The following is a 13799-nucleotide window of genomic DNA, read 5'->3' on the forward strand; positions in this document are numbered from 1 at the left end:
CAGGGGCTCTGTTATATAAGAGGAAGGAGAGAAAGGACATTGGGAAGTACCTCTTAGTCTCTGCCACAGTTGGGTAGTTTGACCAAGTCACTTTGCTGGAAAGAACAAAGCCAGGATTCAAAACAGGGTTATTGACTGAGGCCCATGATCTTTCTGCAGTGTCGTATTGCCCACCCTAAGTAAGACCCATAATTCTAAAGTGGGCTAGATGGATGGGGGCTACCCAGAATGGGTGGGTAGGTGAGCTAGAAACAGACTGACCAGACAGGAGAAAAAAAAAAATGGAATGATCAATGAGGGGACTATTGACTTAATGAACAAAATAGATGTGCTTTAAAAAGGTCAACCTATGTTTGTTCATTTTTTTTGGTGTTGTTTACAGTAGTATTCCTGTTCTCAGTACCAGGGGCATTTTTATTTTTTGCAGGTGATTAAAGTTCACCAAAGTACTGTAACTTCCTACCTGGAAGACATAATACTGAATACCGAAGAGAACACTGCAGAAGAACAAGCCAGGACAGAAATTGAGAAGATGGCTGAGGAAATCAATGACATTGCTTATGAAATGGAGAGCCGGTTTGTACCAAGAGAACAGATGGCAGAATGGATAGCCCATTTGCTGTTACTCATATGTATTTTTCAAAAGCTTAAGATTTTACCACCAAGGAGAAACAAGTATATATCTCCTGCTTCAGTGTCCATTGTTTTAACTGCATAACTCCTTAGAAGTCAACATGCCTAAACCTTTGTATGGCAGGAGCGCTGGGGGTAGAATTTTCAGTTATCCTCTGCAGTCTGGATCACTAACATATTACTTTTAAAGTACCACAAAGCATGAAAGCAATGTGAATAAGTATATGCACTATTACCGCACCCCCAAGGTTTTGGCTTCTTGTATAAGTTATGTATCTCTAACATTCCCTTACTGGCAGGTAAGTTAACTGAAAGACAGGATCAAATCTGAATTTGTATGAAGTTAACCAGCCCCACCAGAAGTGTAGTATTTCAGACAACATAATCAAGGAAAAGGCAGTAGTGGGATTTGAGCAGTGGAGTCCCTTACACAAGCAAGAACTTAAGTAGAAATCAGCAGCTCAAGTAAGGCAACAAAGGAAATAGTTTAATTTGTTTTTTATTTTTTAGCCGAACTCAGCTTCAGTCAGAGGAGATTGTGGCTGAGTTGGTTTATAGTTTCCTGATCCCAGAGGTGCAAAAGGACTTTGTCAAAGAAAAAGGTAAGCCAATGTAATGCTTTACTTTGTGATTTCTTTTAAAAGTTATAAACTATTTTCAATATCCCTGAGATTTAAAATGACCAGAAGTATGAAGAAATTTCTGAAGGAGAATCACTGACTTTTCTTATTTCAGAGCTTGTCAAGTTCTCTTCATGTTGATTCCAGAATATAATCACCTCTAGTATAGATGGGGTGCAGTTCTAGTAAGTGTGATGGAGTATCAAAAGCCAAACCTTCTTTAAGAGGAAGTTCCCAAGTTCCCCAAAGAGGTGTATTTTGTGATTTTTTTTTTTAAGACATAAAGCAAATGTTGACAAGATGCAGAATTTTCAAACTATACTAGCCTTTTGGAGGTGGGACACATACAAGGTGGGTGTTGGAAAGCTGAGATGCTTGAAGGGCTTAAATCTATTCTGCTCTGCCTGTGCCACAGACAACTTCTGTTTCTGCCAGGACTGTATCTAAGTATAAATATCTTTACTTGTCAAAAGTGGCATGTTTTGAAGACTGATGCTTTTAGTCAATAGAGAAAGAGAAAAAAATTGTCTTAAAAAAAGAATGCTCTTGGGGTGCCTGGGTGACTCAGTTGGTTAAGCATCTGACTCTTGATTTCGGCTCGGGTCATGATCTCTGGGTCTTGAGATCAAGCCCCATGTCTGATGTTGAGTGTGGAGTCAGACTCAATGTGGAGTCAGCTTGAGATTCTCCCTCTCCCTCTGCCCACTGCCCCCCCCCTAAAAAAAAGCACTCAAAAAAAAACAAAACAAAACCTCTTCTGGAGCTTTCAGACTATTGGTGACAGGTTACCAGAGAAAGGGGTGCAACCAGAAGATCAATATTTAAGTGAAATATTGGCCAGGGAAGATGGCCAAATAGGAAGATCCTAAGCTCACCTTGTCCCATGGTTACACCTAGATAACCCAGAAAAACGTATAAGTAACCCAGAAAAACGACCTGAAAACTGGCAGAACACATTCTGAACACATAAACATAGAGAAGAGACCACATCAAAAACGGTAAGAGGGCGGAGACAGGTCAGGAACCAAACTGACCCATGACACTGTCCATGGGAGGGACACCACAAGCATGGAGAAAGGAGAGCAGCACACCCCTTGCCAGATACCCCAGGCAAAGGGGACCTGCACTGGGAAGATGAATCCCCATAACATTTGGCTTTGAAAACCAGAGGGGCTTAACCTCACAAGTTTTACAATCAGCAGGGCTCAACACCTGGAACTTTATTAATTAGCTTGGCTCTAGGAGAGCCAGACGGCAATAAGAAACAATCCCCACCCTTAAAGAGACAGCATAGCAAACAGCCCTCCTGAGATACGGCATGGAAGCAGCAGTTTGAGTCTATGAGAAGACTTACGAATCTCAGAACATGTGCTGGAGGGGCAGGGATCTTTAGGAAACTTCTCTAAAAACAAAAGTGCCATCAGGGGCCATTTACCTCCCTCAACCCCAGCCTAGATAAACAGATACCTACAAGGACCAGCAAAGTGCACACACTCTCCACTTAGCTTGCTAACAGCGTGCCCCATCCCCATGTTCTCCTGTGGATCCACCTTCTCCCAACCTCTCCACTTAGCAGGAGTTCATCTATAGCAGTGTCACAAAATTGGCATTATGCAAGCAGCCCCAATGGGCCAGCACCACTCCAGAGTGACTCCTGCACCAGGGAGAAGGGAAGATAACCACACACACATCAGTTCAACTGTGAACCCAGCAGTGGGCAGACATCTGATCTAACTGCAGGCCTCATCCACCAATGAAAGCCTCGCAGGGGTCAACACAGGAGAATGCCCTGTTATAATTCAATGTGACCACCGCTCTGGCAAACATCTGGGCTGACCAAAATCAAGCCTCTGGTGACCCCAGACTGGCCCACTAACAACACAGGGACCAAACCTGGCCCACAACAAGCAGAGAACCTTTGCAGATGACTAAACTGAAGGCAAACATTACTCAGCCACGACAGTAGGCACACAGAACACATATAGGAGACACCCCTGAATGCCAGGGTCTGGTGAACGGGGACATTCTACTGCAGGGCACTATAGGACCTCCTCTTCATATGTCCATGACTTTTGAGAGCTGGAGATGTAGCTGACTTTCGTAATACATACATAACAAACACAGAGAGTTAGACAAAATGAGGAGACAGAAGAATATGTCCCAAATGAAAGACCAGGACAAAATCACAAGGAAGCTAAATGAAATGGAGATAAGCAATATGCCTGATGGAGAAAGAATTTCAATGGTCATCACCATACTCACTGGAATGGAGGAAAGGTGAAGGACTAAGTGAGACACTCAACAAAGAGTTAGAAAACACAAAAAAGAACCAATCGGAGATGAAGAACTCAATAACTGAAGTTAAAAATACACTAGAGGAGGAAAAAATAGTACACTAGAGGAAGCAGAACACATCAGTGACTTGGAGGACAGAGTAATGGAAAGCAATCAAGCTGAACAAGAGAGAAAAAAAAGAATAAAAAATGAAAACAGATTAAGGAAACTCAACCACACCATCAAGCGTAATAACATTTGCATTATAAGGATCCAAGAAGGAGAAGACAGAGAAGAAGTGGTGGGAGCGGGGGGAGGGCTTGAAGAAATAATAGCTGCAAACTTCCCAAATCTGGAGAAGGAAACAGAAATCCAGATTCAGGAGGCACAAGGCATCCCCAACAAAATCAACCCAAGGAGGTCCACACAAAGGCACATGGTAATTAAAATGGCAAAAAGTAGTGGTAAGGAATTTTTAAAGCAGCAAGAGAAAAAAAAGTAGTTACATACAAGAAATACCCCGTAGACAACTAGCTGATTTTTGAGCAGAAACATCTCAGGCCAGAAGGGAGTGGCATGATATATTCAAAGTACTGAAAGAGAAAAACGTGTAACCAAGAATACTCTATCCAACAAAACTATCATTCAGAATAGAAGGAGACAGGGTAGAGAAAGAATTTGCCAAACAGACAAAAGTTGGAGGAATTCATGACCACTAAATCAGCCTTACATGAAATGTTAATGGGGACTCTGTGAGTGGAAAGGAAAGACTGTAAGCAGGAGTAAGAAAAGTAGGAAGCACAAAACCATAAAATTAAGTATGTCTATAAAAATCTGTCAAGGGATTCACAAAATAAAAGGATATAAAGAAGTATAATACCATGTACCTAAAACGTGGCAGGGGAGAGGAATAATCAAGTTTAGTGCTTTTAGAATGAGTTCAAACTTAAGGGACCAACAACTTAATATAGACTACTATTTGTGTAAGATGTTACATATCAACCTAATAGTAACCACAAAACAAAAACCAGTAATATATATACAACAAATAGAGAAGGGAATCCAAGTATATCACTGAAGAAAGCCAGCAAACCAGGGGAGAAAAGAGTGAGAGAAGAAAGGAACAGAGAAGAACTACAAAAACAACCATAAAACATGTACTTATTGCTCTTTGTTACTTATCTATCAATAATTACTTTGAATGTAAATGGACTAAATTTTCCAATCAAAATACATAGTGTCATTGAATGGATAAAAAACCAAGACCCATCTATATGCTGCCTACAAAAGACTCATTTCAGACCTAAAGACGCATGCAGATTGAAAGTGAAGAGATGCAAAAGCATTTATCATGCAAATGAAAGTGAAAAGAAAGCCTGGGTAGCTACCTTAGTTCAGACAAAGTAGACTTGAAAACAAAGACTGTAAAAAGAAACAAAGACACTACATAATCATAAAGGGAACAACAATCCAACAAGAAGATACAATTGTAAATATTTATGCATCCACCATGGGAGTACTCAAACACATAAAGCAGCTATTAACATTCATAAAGAGAGTAATTGATAGTAATACAATAATAGTAGGGGACTTTAACAGCCCACATACATCAACAGCTAGATCACCCAAAGAGAAAAATCAAGGAAAGAGTGCTTTTAAATGACACAGTGGACCAGATGGATCAAAGAGACACTCAGAATTTTCCATCCTAAAACAGTGGAATAGGCATTCTTTTCAAGTGCACACTCTCCAGAGTAGATCACATGTTAGGCCATAAAATAATTCTCAACAAATTTAAAAAGTGTGAAGTCATTTTATGCATCTATTCCAATTACAATGCTATGAAAATAGAAATCAACCACAGGAAAAAAACTGGAAAGACACATACATCAAAATTAGATAACATGCTACTAAACAATGGGGTTAACCAAGAAATAAAAAAAAAAAACATGGAGATAAATGAAATGAAAACACAATGATTCAAAATCTTTGGGATGCAGCAAAATCTGTTCTAAGAAAGAAGATTATAGCAGTACAAGCCAAACTTTATACCCAAAGAAGCTAGAAAAATAACAAGCAAAACCCAAAACCAGAAGGAAGGAAGTAATAAAAATAATCCTTTCAGAAACTAAAAAACAAGAGAAGAAATCAAGGAAACCAGGGACTGGTTCTTTGAAAAGATCAACAAAATTGATAAACCTTTAGCCAGACTCATAAAAAAAAAAAAAAGAGAGAGAGAGAGGACTCAAAACAATGAAGGAAATTGAAGATGACACAAACAAATGGAAAGACATCCCATGTTCATAGATTGGGAGAACAAAATTGTTAAAGTGTCCATACTACACAAAGCAATCTACAGATTTAATGCAATCCCTATCAAAATACCAACAGCATTTTTCACAGAACCAGAACAAATAATCCTAACATTTGTATCGAACCACAGAAGACCCCGAATGACGAAGGCAGTCTTGAAAAAGAAGAACAAAACTGGAGGTATCACAATCCCAGATTTCAAGATACACTACAAAACTGTAGCAATCAAAACAGTATGGTACTGGCACAAAAAAACAGACACATAGATCAACAGAACCAGTAGAAAGCCCAGAAATAAACCCACAATTATAATGGCTGACTAATTTTCCACAAAGGAGGAAGAACATGCAATGGGAAAAAGTCTCTTTAATAAATGGTGTTGGGAAAACTGGACACTTACATACAAAAGAATGAAACTGAACCATTTTCTTACACCATACACAAAAATACACTCAAAGTGGATTAGGGACCTACATATGAGACCTGAAACCATAAAAATTCTAGAAGAGAGCACAGGCAATAATTGCTCTGACATTGGTCATAGCAACATTTTTCTAGATATGTCTCCTGAGGCAAGGGAAACAAAAGCAAAAATAAACTATTGGGACTACATCAAAATAAAAAGCTTCTTGCACAGCAAAGGAAACAGTCAACAAAACTAAAAGACAACTTATTGAATGGGAGAAGATATTTGCAAATAATATATCCAATAAAGGGTTAGAAAATATGTAAAGAACTTCTACAACTCAACACCAAAAAAAAAAAAAAAATCCAATTAAAAAACGGACAGAAGACATGAACAGACATTTCTCCAAAGAAGACATACAAATGGCCAAGAGACCCATGGAAAATGATCTGTCACTAATCATCAGGGAAATGCAAATTAGAACCATGGTGAGATATCACCTCATAGCAGTCAGAATGGCTAAAATAAAACACATAAAAAAAGTGTTGACAGGGATGTGTTTAAAAAAAAAAAAAAAGGAACCTTCATGCAGTTGTGGGGGGAATACAAACTGATGCAGCCACTGTAGAAGACACTATGGAGGTTCCTCAAAAAAATGAAAAATAGAATTACCAAATGGTCTAGTAATTCCATTACTGGGTATTTACCTAAAGAATATGAACAGTAATTTGAAAAGATATATGCACCCCTGTGTTTACTGCAGCATTATTTACAATAACCAGATTATGGAAGCAGCCCAAGTGTCCATCTGTAGATGAACAGATAAAGAACATGTGGTGTATATCCACAATGGAATATTACTCAGCCATAAAAAAAGAATGAAACCTTACCATTTGCAACAAGATGGATGGATCCAGAATGTATAATGCTAACGGAAATAAGTCAGTCAAAGACAAATACTATGTGATTTTACTCCTATGTTAAATTTAAAAACAGATCAAATCAACATAGAAAAAAAAGAGACAAGTAAAAAGAACCTTAAGTATAGAGAACAAACAGATGGTTACCAGTGGGGAGGTTGGTGGGCAAATAGGTGAAATAGGCAAAGGGGACTAAGAGTTCACTTAATGTGATGAACACTGAGAAATGGATAGAATTGTTGAATCACTGTATTGTATACGTGAAACTAATAAACTATTTTAATTGTACTGGAATTTTTAAAAAGAATAAAAAAATTAAAATTATCTTTTGTAAGCCTCAAATATTTACAATCAAAACATATGGAAAGAGCCCAGATGTCCATCAACTGATGAATGGATAAAAAGATGTGGTGTGTGTGTGTGTGTGTGTGTATATAAAATGGAATATTACTCAGCCATCAGAAAGAATGAGATCGGAAGAGGGGGGAAAGATGGCGGAGGGGAGGGGGTGAGGTTTATATGCAACTGATTGAATCACTGAATTCTACCACTGAAACTAATAATACAGTATATGTTAATTAAATTGAATTTAAATTTAAAAATTTAAGTGCATTAACAGCTTGGTTTTTTTAAATTGTTTTTACAAGGTTTCCATGTTGTGCAGGGGAATTCTGGACAGGTTTAAGAGAAGTATAACATTTCAGATCACCTAATAGAAATAAAGCAATGGTGGAGTTCTAATGCATTCAAAGAGAACAAAGAAATATCTTATTTTCCCATTATATGATTGTATCGTAATTTCTAAGCCTATACCTTCTAGTGATAAGTATCTAGTTTGTTTCAGTGTGTTTCCTTTAACTAGCAGTGCTGCAAGCAATATATTTTATGCCTATCCTGGTCATGCTACTGATAGTAAATTCCTAGCAGCACGGTGCTGGAAATGGGGTATGTGCATTTTACTTTTGCTAGATACTACCAAATAGCCCCCACAAAAAGATTGTTCTAATTCATACTCGCGTCAGCGGTGTATGATAGTCCTTATGCCAACAATATTTAATTTTCAGATAAAATAATCAGTGTTTCTCTGTTACCTTATAAAAGGGATCTTGTGTTTTCTGAATCTTTAAGAAAATATGCAGCTCCTTTTTATTTTTCCTAGGTCCAAAGCAAGGTCAGCCTGCTTCAGGTCAATTCTAACTGAAGGAATTGAAGGAGGCAGGGAAATAGTGTGTCTAATAGTTACCAGTTACCAGTGACCCCTCCCCCTAGCTTCTCTGGGCTCTGAGAGGAAGGAGCTGGAGGAGGCACTTGAGCTGAAGGAATCCTGTGGGACTTGTCTGTGGGGAAGCGGGGCAAGTCCTTAGCCTCTTCTCTTTGTATGTATACCAACGCCATCTGGACAGGGAGCACACACTAGGATCTTTTGTTTCTCTTTTCAAATAAAAGAACCATATGTATTATATATACTCTTTACCCCAAATTAAGATAATATATACAGACCATTTTGAGATATTGCATGATTGAAAAGACCTTGAAGAGACCCGTATATAGATGTGAAATAACAGTAACTACCAAATTTTAAGTGCATGCTAAGTTCTAGACACTACTAAGCATTTAAAAAGTACCTAACTCAATTTCTTAAAATAGCTGTAGGTGTATTCTCATTTTTCAATTATGGAAATTAGTGCTTAGAGATTTTATATGACTTACAGATTTGAACCATGGTCTTTGTGGCTCCAAAGTCCCCATTCTTTCAACCATACTGCTGTGAAGTGGAAATTGCTGTGAGATTTATCCCCTATAAACTTGCTGGGGGGAACCTGGGGGGCTCGGTTGGTTGAGCATCTGCCTTCAGCTGGGGTCATGATCCTGGGATCGAGCCCCACGTCAGGCTCCCTGCCTGGAAGAAAGTCTGTTTCTCCCTTTCCCTCTGCCGGCTGCTCCCACTGCTTGTGTGTGTGCATGCTCTCTCTCAATTAATTAATTAATCTTAAAAAAAAAAAAACCTCGCTGACACCTGAATAGCACAGAATCCATAGTATTTTTTACTGTCCTTCACTAGCTGTATGATTTTGGGCAAATTACTTAATCTCTCTGTGTCTCCGTTTCCTTATCTGAAAATGGAGATATTGTTAATAGTCTCTTTTAGGGTCGTGGGGGTGGTTTAAATGAATATATGCCAACTGCTTAAAACAGCGCCTGGTACAAAGTAAGGACAATTGCTAAGTGCTAACATTATCATCATCATCATCATCATGATTAGTCCCTTCCAAGGGAAATGGGATGCTTAATGCACTGATCCTTGATAAATATCCTTAGAGTATGGAGCGAAGACCACCTTCTAAAGCCATGAGCTCGGAAACTCATCATCAGCCAACAAGTATCTTCCCTATTAGGAACAAAGGCTCAAAGAGAAGTAGGAGACAAGGTGTCTACCTTTAAGTCACTACAACCTAGTTAAAAAAACAAAAGGGAACTCACACCGAGTGCTTCAGTGCCGCATGGGTTTGGACGAACTCAAGTGTGGCGATGGTAAATGGGGGCCGGCCCAGTCAGGGGAGACTTCCTGGAGGAGCTGGGACCTGCTGGGCTCTGCCGAAAGGGTAGGATTTGGAGCGCAGGCGTTCCGGGGGAGGGCAGCTGTGGGGAGAGGAACAGAGGCAAGCCCGGTGAGGGGGAGCATGACGGACCGACCCAGAGAGCCGGACCGGGGCGCTTCCCTGTGGAAGGTGTACTTCCACAACGGAGAGCCGGTCACTGTTGCTTCATCCCATCAGCTTCAGCAAGGGAGTGTGTGGGTTACAAGACGCTCATTTCTGTCACTACTTTCTTGAAAATCTTAGGGAATGATTCTGCTCAGACTTTCCGAGTAAAACTTCTTGTCGCTTTGGCGCAGTGCGGAACGCCCAGCGGAAGCATATCCTTGCCGCCCACCAGATCATCCACAGCCACACAGAAGACATGGTCAGCAAGGATTTTGTGCAGCAGCAGCAAGAGGAGGCGGCCTCACACACCGACAAGTCACCTGAGGAAGAAACTCAAAAATGAGAAACGCAGCTAAGGTGAGTTTGATTTCTCATCTGAAAGGAAGCAGAGAGGAGGAGAGGCGGCGGTGGCCCGCGATCTGCTCTACTCCAACAACCATAATGTGTTTAAGGGAGTGACACGCTCCCGTTCAAATGGACACATTTCATCTAGGTTATGCAATCTCCTATTGAAATTCTTAGAGAATAGAGATGACATCATAGCAATCGGACTCTTGTGTCCAGAAAACAGGATTCTAGATAATTTTTTATGGGTCCTTAAAGCACATGATGTCCATCACAAATAAAGCTGTACAATGTGTCCGTCTTATAAAAAGCAGCTTGTTCTGAGGGAGTAGACAGGGTATCCCTGTCTCATCACGCTGGTTGTAAGCACAGCATGAGGCACAGCCTGTCCAATTCTAGCTCAGATGCCACCTGCAGTGCCCACCAGGAGCTGGTCTGAGGCTCAACTAAACATTCCTACTCAAGACTAACACAGATCAGGTTTGATAGGAGTTGAGTATCTGTCTACTCAGAAAAATAGAACCACAGCTTCGGGCAGGGCAGCAGCCATGTTTCTCTTTATGTGGAAGCTCTTGCCACGTCCACACAGATGAACACATAGCTATTTAGCCCCCTGGTTACAAAGCTCAGGTGCAAGGAAGAGATTTACGTTGGGTAGGCGCAGACCTGCCTTGGTTTCCGTGCCTCAGGGGCCGAGATGTCTTGTAATGATTCCATAGGCATGTTGTCCAGGGTCCCCCTAATGGATTCACTTGGTTGCAAAAGTCAGCACACTCAGGAAAACTCAAACCTCCGGTTTCCCATTAGTTATTACTAGTTCATTTATAATTCCTTCCAATCAAATGCTAGTTACCACCTGGAGGTCAAGTAGCGTTGCTTAGTAACATAGTTGATACAAACTACCTTATTGAATTACTAGGAGAACAGAGCTAGAAAACAGAGCTAGGGAGTGAACTGAAAGTACAATTCTTACGAGAATTCTCAGAAGAAAGGGAGTGAACCCTTTGCCCACACCGTCTCCCTCAACCCTCCTCTGCTCAAGCACATCATCTACTATTCTGGCCTGAGAGTATGCTCTCAGGCTTACGGGGAGATTTGAGCCTGGTGTTCAGAAGATTTGAGTGTTAACCAGCTCTGCCACTAACTGTGTAAGTTTATACAATAATTTCCCTTCACTAGAGGTTTGCCTGTGCTTATGTGACCAACAGACCCTCTGCAAGGGAGTTTAGTGGGACCTTAAGTTTCAATCAAAGAGGATCACGGAAGGAATACTGAGATGAGGGGGCAGTTAAGAAAGAAAACAGAGAGAAAACTGATAAACTCTTAAATACCAAGCGATGGCTATAAAGTACAGCAGAAAATCTTTTGTTTTTAATTAATAATGAAATAACCTCTGAAATCCCCAAAGATATAAACCATGTATTTACATGTAACATTATCCATACATCTATATCATATAAATCCAAGGACCATAGCATTTTGCCTATCTTATTATTGTGATAAAAAATCACCTTCTATACTTGGATAGTCATTTTTCTTACATGAAAATTTAATAAGATTAATAATTTACATAGTTCAAATTGAGTATGTCTGCATTTACTTCTGAGTATAAAGTATCTCTTTACTGCTTTATTAATGTTTGGAACGTGATGCTTAGTTGCCCCCATCGTATGTACTCTCTCTTCCTTCTCTGTGGGAAGGAGGGAAGGACAGATGTGAGATTATTTAATAATGCTTAGGGATGTGGGCATGGACCATTGATTTTAAAATATTCTTAATCAGCTTGAAGACAATGGAGAGCTAATAGTGAGGAATCCTGGGCAAACATCTAAGAGAAGACAAATTCAGGGAGTTGATTCTGGCATTTGCAGCCACTTCCCCCCCCGCCACCCTGAGGGAATATGCACATTCTAGATAATGGGGCTAAAAAGCTGAGTGATGCTTTCACCACTTTTGTAAAACTAGGGGGACAAAAACTAGGATCATGCTGGAGGCCCTGGTAAGCCTCCTCCATTTGCGTTGGGATTCCAGCTCCTAGTTGGGACTAGGGGCGCCTGGGTGGCTCAGTTGGTTAAATGTCCAACTCTTGATTTCAGTTCAGGCCATGATCTCAGGGTCATGAGAATAAGCCCCATGTCAGGCTCTGTGTTCAGCATGGCATCTGCTTGGGATTCTCTCTCTCTGTCTCTGAAATCAATAAATAAATCTTAAAAAAAAAAAAAAAGTACATGACTCATCTGGTTCACAGCTGGAGAGGAATTTGCCTCAGGATGAATCAGACCCTGACTCTCACCTATACCTGATTTAGACGATATTTAAATGAGACTTAGTTGATGGTCTAATGAGTTAAGACTTTGGGGCTATTGGGATGGAATGAGTGTATTTTGCATGTGAGAAGGACATGAATTTGGAGGGGGGTCTGGGATGGAGTACTATAGACTTGTGTCCCTCCAAAATTCAGATGTTAAAGCCCTGACCTCCAATATGATGGTGGTTGGAGATTAGGGCTGTGGGAGATAATTGGCTTAGATGAGATCAGGAGGGCGGGTCCCCCATGATGGAAATGGTGCCCTTACAAGAAGAGACGCCAGAGAGCTTGTTCTCTCCTTTTCCCTACCATGTGAGGACATGGCAAGAAGGCAGCCATCTGCAAACCAGGAAGAGAGTTCGCCTCAGAAACCGGCCATGCTGACATCTTGATCTCGGATTCCTAGCCTCCAGAACTGTGAAAAAATGAATTTCTGTTGTTTAAGCTACCCAGTTAAGGTATTTTGTTAAAGCAGCCTGAGCTAAGACACTTATGTTTAAAGAGATAAAAGTCAACATCGAAATTTTCAGGAGAACTGGAAATAATACAAATGATATAGCAGATTTGAGGAAAATAGAAATTCTAGAATCTAAAAATACAGTAATCAGCATGAGAAACTCAATGAATGGATTTAAGAGCAGGATACAGAGAAAACTAATAAATTAGAAGATAGGTCAGAAGGATTTACCTAGAAAGAATAAAGGAACAAAAAGGTGGAAACCACAGAAGAGGTGCAAGGGTAGATGTAGGATAACTTACTCGTTAGGATGAGACAAAAGGATAGTAGGACTGGACCACTGATTCAAGAAATTTGACTACTAAGAGAAGAAATATGTTGGGAAATCCTATGAAATGTGAATTTTTACAAACAAATGAAAGACTCAATATTTAACAACCCTTCTTAACCCCAAGAAGAAAAATATTAAAAAACTATACCTACATACATTTTAATATGACTGCTGAAAACAAAAGAAAAAAAATCTTAAAAGTTTTCAGAGAGGCCCAGGGGAGGGAGGTTAAGATGGCGGAGGAGTAGGGGACCCCTTTTTCAGCCGGTCCCCTGAGTTGAGCTGGATAGGTACCAGACCAGCAGGAATATCCACGGAATCAGCCTGAGACGCAGGAAGATACATCTGGATCTCTACAAATGAACATCTCCAGCGCTGAGTATCGAGGTACGAAGCGGGGAGCCGTGAAACCGCGCACAGATATCGGAAGCTAAACAGAAGGGGGAGGGAGCCGCCGTGTCAGGGCGCCGGGAAGCGGTAGCCACCT

At 40.3% G+C, this 13799-nt stretch overlaps 1 protein-coding gene and 1 long non-coding RNA gene across 6 annotated transcripts in view; one reads left to right on the forward strand and one right to left on the reverse strand.

The window, feature by feature from the left end:
- The window catches only part of CFAP91 (cilia and flagella associated protein 91), a 95963-nt gene that overhangs the window by 70900 nt on the left and 11264 nt on the right, over positions 1–13799 (forward strand). The window contains exons 15-17 of the mRNA XM_002915268.4: positions 428–576; positions 1144–1235; positions 10063–10228. Coding sequence (XP_002915314.1) covers positions 428–576; positions 1144–1235; positions 10063–10214 — 393 coding nt within the window. The 3' untranslated portion in view covers positions 10215–10228. The remainder of the gene's footprint in view (positions 1–427; positions 577–1143; positions 1236–10062; positions 10229–13799) is intronic.
- Positions 1–13799, reverse strand: part of LOC117801958 — a 90789-nt gene that overhangs the window by 54954 nt on the left and 22036 nt on the right. For all 5 annotated transcript variants that reach the window (XR_004624875.1, XR_004624869.1, XR_004624867.1 and 2 more), the window contains exon 2: positions 9648–9806. This is a non-coding gene — a long non-coding RNA (uncharacterized LOC117801958). The remainder of the gene's footprint in view (positions 1–9647; positions 9807–13799) is intronic.

Source organism: Ailuropoda melanoleuca, chromosome 1, assembly GCF_002007445.2.
Source record: "Ailuropoda melanoleuca isolate Jingjing chromosome 1, ASM200744v2, whole genome shotgun sequence".
NCBI lineage: Eukaryota > Metazoa > Chordata > Mammalia > Carnivora > Ursidae > Ailuropoda > Ailuropoda melanoleuca.